A 9,856-nucleotide genomic window follows, 5' to 3' on the forward strand; every position below is an offset into this window, starting at 1 on the left:
AAAAAAAAATGAGTGTTGGGGCAGGTGCTGTGGCTTAGCGGGTAAAGCCACTGCCTGCCAATGCCAGCATTGCATATGGGCACCGGTTTGAGCCCTGGCTGCTCCTCTTCTGAGCCAGCCCCCTGCTAATGCACCTGGGAAAGCAGCGGAAGACAGCCCAGGTGCTTGGGCCCCTGCACCCACATGGGAGACCCTGATGGCTTCAGCCTGGCCCAGCCCTGGCCATTGCAGCCATTTGAGGAGTGACCCAGCAGATGGAAGACCTCTCTCTCTCTCTCTCTCTCTCTCTCTGTCTCTCTCTCTCTGTCTCTCTCTCTGTCTCTCTCTCTCTCTAACTCTGCCTTTCAAATAAATAAATAAATCTTTAAAAATAATAAATGGGGGCCGGCGCCGCGGCTCAGTAGGCTAATCCTCCGCCTAGCGGCGCCGGCACACCGGGTTCTAGTCCCGGTCGGGGCGCCGGATTCTGTCCCGGTTGCCCCTCTTCCAGGCCAGCCCTCTGCTGTGGCCAGGGAGTGCAGTGGAGGATGGCCCAGGTGCTTGGGCCCTGCACCCCATGGGAGACCAGGAAAAGCACCTGGCTCCTGGCTCCTGCCATCGGATCAGCGCGGTGCGCCGGCCGCAGCGCGCCGGCCGCGGCGGCCATTGGAGGGTGAACCAACGGCAAAGGAAGACCTTTCTCTCTGTCTCTCTCTCTCACTGTCCACTCTGCCTGTCAAAAAATAAAAAAAAAAAAAATAATAATAATAATAATAATAAATGGGTGCTTGTTGTAGCGGTTCCCAAGCTGCCAGCAGAGGGCGCTTGGAGACTCAACACCTGGGTGCTCAAACAACTCCATAAAAATGACCGCTCCGCTTCTCCCGCCCTGGGTCCCGTGGGGCAACCACGCTCTTTGGTGGAAAAGAAAAGTCCGTTTTGAAACGGTGCCCCCTGCCACCCCCTCTCCCCCGCCACCGCACTTATGCGGTGTGGGCTGTGGCTTCGCACGCCTCTCTGTGTTCTGCCTTTTTGCAGGTGTGTGTGTGAAAGGCTTGGGTCACATTCAGTGCCTGACGTCTGACTTTTAAACATTCTGCAATCCAGCACGCGGCCCTCCAGCCGTGCCCTTGTCCCCGGACGACCGCTGCATCCATTCCACAGATGGACAGACTGAGGGAGGATCCGTGGCGGGATTCACATGGACGTTGCCCCAACGAGATGCTAGGAACTGCAGACAGCGTGGCGAGCAGGAAGGAAAACGGAGCCCCTTCTGTCTTTCCATGTCCTGGCCTGGGGCGCGGTTCCTGGGACGGCCCGGGGCGTTGCTGAAAACTCCCCACTTCGCTCTCAAGGGTCCTGTTTAACAGAGCTCATCAAACACAAGGAGCCCCCAGAAGTCCCCGGAAAATGCACATTACAAAAAAAAAAAAAAAAAAAGGCTGGATTTTTAGAAAACGTTTATACCAAACCAAACTTACCTCTTTTTTTATTTGAGAGAGAGAGAATATCTCTCATTCAATGGCTTACTCCCCAAATGGCTGGCCCTGAGCCAGTTTGAAGCCAGGAGCCAAAAACTGCACCCAGGTCTTTCACGTGGGTGGCAGGCACCCAACTACGTGAGCCCCGCTGCTGCCTCCCAGGGCACACATCAGCCAGAAGCTGGAGGTGAGCCCACAGCCGGGACTCCACCCCAGGCACTGAGATGCGGAAGGCGGGCGGCAGCACCACCACGCCAGACGCCAGCCCCTGCGTTACCTTTTCATGCCCTTTTCATTCTGAGAAATAGAAGTTCATTCGAAATGATACAGGGAACTCTCGAAACGGCTGCTGGGATAAGTGCGAAGGACAGGAAGTGGTCTGGGGGCAGCAGAGAGGGGCTGTGTCCTTGCCCCGGCATCAGAGAGGAGGGGTCGCCGAGAGCGGGCGGTCAGCGAGGGGCCAGCGCCAGGCTCAGGGACAAGGCAGGAGTCTGAGCTGCACCTTGAACTTCTCCTTGCTGTCTTGACTATTTTACTCCTCTCACTTTTTAAGACTGATTTATTTGAAGGTAGAGTTAGAGAGAGGCAGAAAGAGAGAGAGAGAAGTCTTCCACCCATTGGTTCACTCCCCAATTGGCTACAATGGCCAGAGCGGAGCTGATCCAAAGCCAGGAGCCAGGAGCTTCTTCTGGGTCTCCCTTGTGGGTGCAGGGGCCCAAGCAGTTGGTCCATCCTCTGCTGCTTTCCCAGATGCATTCCGATCAGCTGGATCGGAAGTGGAGCAGCCGGGTCTCGAACCGGCCATTTGGGGGGTGAACCAACAGAAGGAAGACCTTTCTCTCTCTCTCTCTCTCTCACTATCTAACTCTGCCTATCAAAAAAAAAAAAAAAAAAAAAAAGAGCTGGTTCCGAGAAAATCACAAGACGTCTTGCACCACAGTTGCCCGTGGGCCCCAGATCCAGGACTCGGCTGACAAAACTGGGGGTGGGCTGCGTGGTGGTGTGGACGCACCTGGCAGACCAGGTGCTGGATGATGGGGGGGCAGGGCATTGAGTCCAGAAGGAGGGGAAGTCAGAGAAGCAGAAGCAAGACCAAGGCTGAGGGAAGTGGGCACTCTGAGGAGGAAGTGGTCACCATGTCAGAGGCTGGCCAGCCACCCGAGACTGCCCGGCCCATGGTGTCGGCACGGATGCTTACCATGGACCCCTACCTCACACCGCACGCAAAGATGCACACCAGCCACTGGGAAGCTCTCGAACACAACACCTAAATAGAAAAAGCGTCACCACTGCGGTGTGAAAAAGGCAAGAAACACTGAAACTGTGAAAGGAGCCTTTTTTTTTTTTTTTTTTTTGACAGGATGAGGGTTTGCAGTGTATTTGACAAAGGGTTGCTCTATCCCAGACACACAACTGGCAAGGAAACGCTTGGAAGAGAGGAACGGACATGGATGCAGTCAGAAATCTATGGGGGAAAAGGAAAGGGGAGGGGAGAGGAGGGGAGAAGAGAGGGGAGGGGAGGGGAGGGGAGGGGAGGGGAGGAGAGGGGAGGGGAGGGGAGGGGAGGGGAGAGTGGAGGGGAGGGGAGGGGAGGGGAGGAGAGAGGAGGAGAGGAGAGGGGAGGGGAGGGAAGGTATGAGAGGGGAGGGGAGGGGAGGAGAGGGGAGGGGAGGGGAGGAGAGGAGAGGGGAGGAGAGGGGAGGAGAGGGGAGGGGAGGAGAGAGGAGGAGAGGAGAGGGGAGGGGAGGGAAGGGATAAGAGGGGAGGGGAGGGGAGGAGAGGGGAGGGGAGGGGAGGGGAGGAGAGGGGAGGAGAGGGGAGGGGAGGAGAGAGGAGGAGAGGAGAGGGGAGGGGAGGGAAGGGATAAGAGGGGAGGGGGAGGGGAGGAGAGGGGAGGGGAGGGGAGGGGAGGGGGGAGGGGAGGGGGGAGGTGAGGAGAGGGGAGGGGAGGAGGGGAGGGAGGGGAGTGGAGGGGAGTGGAGGGGAGGAGGGGAGGGGACCACCCCCTCCCTGAGGTTCGGGCAGGGCAAACAAAACAGCAGGAGGTTCTGTCCCTGGGGCGGGAAAGGCTTGTGAGGCTCACTGCACTGCTGGGGAGAGGGATACTAAAACCTCCCTGCTGGGGCCGGTGTAGCAGGTAAAGCAGCCGCCTGCAGTGCCGGCATCCCATATGGGTGCCAGTTCGAGTCCCGGCTGCTCCACCTCCAATTCAGCTCTCTGCTGTGGCAGATGGCCCATGTCCTTGGGCCACTGCACCCATGTGGGAGACCCAGAGGAGTCTCCTGGCTTTGGATTGGTGCAGCTCCGGCCGTTGTGGCCAGTTGGGGAGTGAAACAGCGGATGGAAGACCTCCCCCCGCCCCCCGCCTCTCCTTCTCTCTCTGTAACTCTGCCTTTCAAATAAATCTTTTAAAAAAATTCTACTGGAATTTAGAGCACGGCTGTAGTTGTTCTGTGTTCATCCACTTTGTGAGAACCAATTCAAGCTCTCCTCTCTCTCTATTGACTCTAGAAGCTCCTCTCTCAATCCTGTCCACTCTCTAGAAAGTCCACTGGGGAACCAGCACGTGGCGCAGCAGGCGAAGCCACCACCGCAGACACCCATATTGGAGCACCTGTCTGAGTCCTGGCTGCTCCACTTCTGAACCAGCTCCCTGCTTATGCGCCCGGGGAGGCAGCAGAAGGTGGCCCAAGTGCTTGGCCCCTGCACCCACGTGGGAGGCCAGGATGAGGTTCCGGGCATCTGGTTTTGGCCTTGCCCAGCCCTGGTTATTCAGGGAATCAAACAGCGGATGGATGATCTCTCTCTCTTTCTCTCTCCCTCTCTCTATTTTTCTCTCTCCCTCCCTCACTCTACCTTTCAAATAAACATAATTAATCTTTACAAAACAAGCCGGCGCCGTGGCTCACTAGGCTAATCCTCCGCCTAGCGGCGCCGGCACACCGGGTTCTAGTCCCGGTCGGGGCGCCGGATTCTGTCCCGGTTGCCCCTCTTCCAGGCCAGCTCTCTGCTGTGGCCAGGGAGGGCAGTGGAGGATGGCCCAGGTGCTTGGGCCCTGCACTCCATGGGAGACCAGGAGAAGCACCTGGCTCCTGGCTCCTGCCATCGGATCAGCGCGGTGCACCGGCCGCAGCACGCCGGCCGCGGCAGCCATTGGAGGGTGAACCAACGGCAAAGGAAGACCTTCTCTCTGTCTCTCTCTCTCACTGTCCACTCTGCCTGTCAAAAAATAATAATAATAATAATAATAAATAATCTTTACAAAACAGAAGTCCACTCGTTCACTTTTCTCTATGTGCATCTTTCTCCAATGCTCCTAAAAAAGACTGAGATGATGGGGCCAGCGCTGTGGTATAGCAGGTAAACCACCAGCTGCAGCGCCAGCATCTCATATGGACACTGGTTCAAGTCCCGGCTGATCCACTTCCCACCCAGCTCCCTGCAAATGCGCCTGGGAAAGCAGCGGAGGATGCCCAAGTCCTTGGGCCCCTGCACCCACATGGGAGACGCTGAAGAAGCCCCTGGCTCCTGGCTTCGGATCCAGCTCATCCCTGGCCATTGTGGCCATTTGGGGAGCGAGCCAGCACTCTCTCAGTCTCTTTGTCTCTGTCTCTGTCTCTCCCTCTCTCTCTAACTCTGCCTCTCCAATAAATAAATATTTTTTAAAAATAGACTGAAAGGGATACAAATGTACACGACAACCCAACAATCCCAGTTATGGGATTCTGTTGTTCATTTTGCAAACCACCCACTTTTTTTTAAACAAGCAACGGATATGAGCAGATGACTGACAGAACAGAACCAAATGGGGAGTAAACAAGAAAAGCACACATCTCCTGAGTGCTTGTAAGAATGCCAGCTCACAGAGCTAGCACTTTACACCTGTCAACTTAAAAGATTCCGTGGGGCCCACGCTGTGGCGTAGCAGGTTAGGCCACCGCCTGCAGTGCCCACATCCCATACGTGCACCGGTTCGAGACCCGACTGCTCCACTTCCGATCCAGCTCTCTGCTATTGAGCCTGGGAAAGCAGCGGAAGACGGCCCAAGTGCTTGGACCCCGGTACCCCTGTGGGAGACCCGGGCAGAGTTCCTGGCTCCTGGCTTTGGCCTGGCCACTGTGGCCATCTGGGGAGTGAACCAGCAGATGGAAGATCTCTCTCTCTCTCCCTCTCTCCCCCTCTCCCCCTCTCTGTAACTCTGCCTTTCAAATAAACAAAACAAAACAGAAAAGGCCGTGACATCCGCATCCAGGGTGGGGCGGAGGTGGCCCGCTAGAACTGGAGCCAAACCCTCTGGCACACATATTAGCGTCGCGTGCCCCGAGAAGCCTGCGTTTCTTTTACACGGACACACTCCAGGGCCCAGGGGGGTTTGTGCAAGAACCCGGAACACCTTTGGCTGAACCTCTACCAAGAAACATTGCGCAAGCTCTATGAAGAACCCACTAGAATCAGACGCACGGCCCTGGAGTGTTCCGTAACAGACCACAGACCCACGCATGTGGCTTTATGTGTTTGAGAAAGAAATCCTGTCCTGTGAGTTTGTAGCAAGCTGGGGATAATCTCCGTGGACAGCCCTGCCGGGCCTCGGCCGTGTTCGTGATAGGTAACACGCACCTCTCAAGCCTGCTGTGAGCAGGTGGCCGCTTTGCAGGGTGCGTGGAGTTGCGGGCGTGCGCCTGCATGGCATCGTGAGGGCCCCTCCCCCCCCACTGGGGGCCCCCCCGATGGGCGGAGCTGGAGGGAGCCCCGCACAGGGGGTCTAGATGTTTGGCAGTTCAGCTTGTTACAACTAGCACGTGTTACTCTTGCAAGTTTTAAAAGTTTGTCTTTATTTATTTGAGGGACAGAGAGGTAGAGAGCCCCCTGCCACTGGCCCATATCCCCACATGCCTGCAACAGCCAGGGCTTGGCGGGGCCGAAGGTGGGCGGAAGCCTTGTACCCAGCCCACTCAGGGGCCCTGGGCAAGGGGCTGCGTTCCTCGGGACTCGGAGTCCCGCCTTGTGGGCGTGCAGCTGCCAGTGGCACCCACGGAAAGCGTGCTGCTTGCCTCCGGCTGAGGCTCCCAAAGGCCCGAGTCCTGCTGGCCTGCTCACTCCCCCCCCCCACATACTCGCCCCATGCTGCAGGTGGGGGACAGCGAGGCACAGAAGAGGCCGCCTCACTGGCTTCGGCCCTGACACTGGAGGGCAGGCAGCCTCGGAGGGCGGCTCCGGACCCCCCCCCCAGGAGCCACCACCTCCCACTCCCAGCTCCGGACGTCCCCTCTCCCCCACCTCACTTTACCCAACTGCGAAACTGGGTTTCCCCATACTCACCCTCGGTTTGCCGCAAGGGTTAAGTGTCACAGGCCTGGGCCTGCTTTGGAAAACAGGAAGCTCGGTTACTCCAGTTTCTGCAGGAAGCCGTGCCCACACGGGGTGGGATGCCCGGTAACTGGGGCAATGCGCCACTTGAGGCGGGGGGGTCGCGCAAGGTAGGGCAGGGAACCACCCTCTGGGCCTTCCAGAAAACACAGGGGGAAGTACCAAGTGTGGGTCCCCTGCGGGGAGGGGGGAGCTGGAAACCCCCTGCGGTGTGAGGCAAGAACCCCCCACCCCGCCTCCCGCAGATAAAGGCAGCCGCGCCATCTTCACTGCCCCTGCGCGCCCCACTGCCATGCTCCGCCACGGTGGCCGTGCGCTGCTCGCCTGCGCCCTCCTGGCCCTGCTGGGCCTCGGGGCAGCTCTGAAGACCCCAGCCCGGAGCTGCTGCAGCCCCATTGTGCCTCGCAGGGAGTGGAAGGCCCTGGCGTCCGAGTGCTCCAAGCGCCTGCGCCAGCCGGTGCGCTACGTGGTGGTGTCGCACACGGCAGGCAGCAGCTGCAGCAGCCCGGACTCGTGCCAGCAGCAGGCTCGGAACGTGCAGCACTACCACGCGCGGACGCTGGGCTGGTGCGACGTCGGCTACAAGTGAGTGGGGCGCCGAGGAAGCCGGCCTGGGTCTGCAGCCTCCTGGCGTCCCCCCCGCCCGGGGGTCTTCGTTTCCCCCTCTAAGGCTGGGCAGGTGCAGGCGGCCCGACAATGCCTGGGACCTTTGATCAGGATCAAGGTCCTGGGGTCAGCTCAGAGACGTGGGCAGAGCCAGCACCTTCAGCTTGCCCGTGCTGGCTGAGGCTATTGCGGGGGGGTGGGGGGGCATTGTTGAGATCGGCTACCGGGCCGTGCCCACCGGACCCATGCGCCGTGGACGGGGCTGGCGTCCTACACAGGGGTCTCCATCCCAGCACGGAAGGAGCCAATGTGTGCTAAGCTCTCGGGGGACCCCGCAGTCCAGGTGCCATTGCCATTAGGCGGCAATCAGCAGTAGGGGGCGTGTTGAGCCTGCTCCCTGGGCAGCAGCGTGGCCAGGGGCTCCACGCGGGAACCCTGCAGGTTCTCAGACCCAGGGAGGCGAGGAGCACCTGGAAATGCTCGTTCCCAGGCCCCGCCCCTCCAGGCTGCTTCCGGAGACCTCGCCCAAAGAAGCCCGGAAACTTCCGAGGGCACCCCAGCTCTAACCTCCGCCTTGCGGGGCTGCGCCGGAAGCGGCAGACTGACGTCGGCTTCCGGGATTGCAGGATCCCAACGCCGATCCTGCTGTTCCCAGCGCCCCTCCTGCGCCTGTCCTAGCCTCTCTCCGCGCGTCAGCTGCTCCCTTGGCGGAGGCTCTGAGCTGCTCCCGCGTGGCCGGCGCACAGCCAGCGCCGTGTCACAGCGCCGGGGGCGGGGAAGGTGGGGGGCCCTCAACAGCCCAGCCCCAGCGCCAGGCTGTGTGAGCTGGATTCCCAGGGAACAGACTCACGACGGGGGACGCCAAGGCGCCCCCATTCTGGGGTGAGCCGGGGAGTGGGGAGGGGGGGCTGCGCCAGCAGATGCTGCCCCTACAGGAGGCTGATCTAGCTTATTCCGGGCTTGTCAATCAAGTCAGCCAAGGTGTGTTCTTGTCTGTGACTTATGGAACTGCTGCAGGCTTGGCAGACAAATCCTGGGGCACCAGGTCTACACCTGGCTCTGACCCCCTGCCTAGCTCGAGTCCCTGCTGCGCCCCCCGCCCAGCGGCCCCCAAGGGCTGGCAGCAGCCTGGGGCAAGGGGCGAGTCCCTGGGACCCGAGACTAAGACCCGGTGGAGATTCAGCAGAGAGGCAAAGCAAGCAAACAAGATCTGGTGGGCGGAGTCATGGAGACCCGGTGGGTGGAGTCATGGAGCCCTGGTGGGCGGAGTCATGGAGACCCGGTGGGCGGAGTCATGGAGCCCTGGTGGGTGGGGTCATGGAGCCCTGGTGGGTGGGGTCATGGAGCCCTGGGTGAAAACCCTGGGCTGTGTGACCTCTGGCAGGTGCCTCCCCAGCTCTGATCCCTGGTGCTGTGAGGCTGAGATGTGGCCACAGTCCTGGCTGTGGCGGAAATCAGGGGAGGAGGAGGAGTTTGGGGGAACTGGGAGTGGCAGGAGGGGAGTAGAGGGTGGGGAGGGAGTCTGCCCCAGAAAGCTCCCCCTCTCACCAAGTCCCCGCCCACCACGCAGCTTCCTGATAGGAGAGGACGGGCTGGTGTATGAGGGTCGCGGCTGGGACATCAAGGGCGACCACGCAGGGCCCACCTGGAACCCCATATCCATCGGCATCACCTTCATGGGCAACTACATGGGTGAGTCGGGAGGTGGGGTGGCACAGCAGGGGGCCCCACGCTCTGCTCTGGGGGCTGCCTGAGCCAGCCCTCCCGGGAGGCACAGAGCGCGTCAGCCCAGCTCCAGCCGTCACTCACCCGCGAGCCCGCACCCCCTCTGCCCCGTGAGGGAGCCCCGGTCACACGCCTGCTCCCCCCTCCCCAGATCGGGTGCCGCCAGCCCGGGCCCTCCGGGCCGCCCAGAGCCTGCTGGACTGCGGAGTGGCTCGGGGAGCCCTGAGCTCCAACTACGAGGTCAAAGGGCACCGGGACGTGCAGAAGACGCTGTCGCCGGGCAACCAGCTCTACGAAATCATCCAGACCTGGCAGCACTACCGCGAGTGAGGCCCACTCCCGCCCGCCCAGCGCCCCCCCCCCAATAAACCTGCAGCTCAGCCCGTGTCCCCGAGCCAGCGGCTCCCTCTCTGCGCCTCCCCCGCCCTCCCCCCGGACCCTGGCCCCAGCACACCATCCTCTCTGGTGCTCAGAACCCAGAGGACTCTGGGCAGAGCCCAGGACCCAGCACCAAGTGGGTCCGGGTGGCACCGACAGGCCTCGGGCCGCAAGGCACCGCTCCCTCGGCCACTCGGCCACACACAGCCCATGCAGGTCTCTGCTCACTCCCACCCCTGGGCCACCCACCCGTCAGCGCCCAGTCAGGTGCACCCATAGACACCAGGTCCTGGTTGCACCCCCAGGCCTCCTCCCCTCCC

The 9,856-nt window shown here is 60.7% G+C and overlaps 1 protein-coding gene across 1 annotated transcript; it reads left to right on the top strand.

Annotated features, from left to right (window-relative positions):
• The first annotated feature begins 6,917 nt into the window (after nucleotides 1–6,917).
• PGLYRP1 (peptidoglycan recognition protein 1) lies at nucleotides 6,918–9,545 on the top strand. Its single transcript, XM_070062069.1, has 3 exons — nucleotides 6,918–7,412; nucleotides 9,004–9,125; nucleotides 9,310–9,545. Exons 1-3 carry the CDS (start codon nucleotides 7,120–7,122, stop codon nucleotides 9,486–9,488), a joined length of 594 nt encoding a protein of 197 aa, XP_069918170.1. The 5' UTR covers nucleotides 6,918–7,119; the 3' UTR covers nucleotides 9,489–9,545.
• Nucleotides 9,546–9,856: the final 311 nt, after the last annotated feature.

The sequence above is a fragment of the Oryctolagus cuniculus genome, chromosome 18, assembly GCF_964237555.1.
Source record: "Oryctolagus cuniculus chromosome 18, mOryCun1.1, whole genome shotgun sequence".
Classification (NCBI taxonomy): Eukaryota; Metazoa; Chordata; class Mammalia; order Lagomorpha; family Leporidae; genus Oryctolagus; species Oryctolagus cuniculus.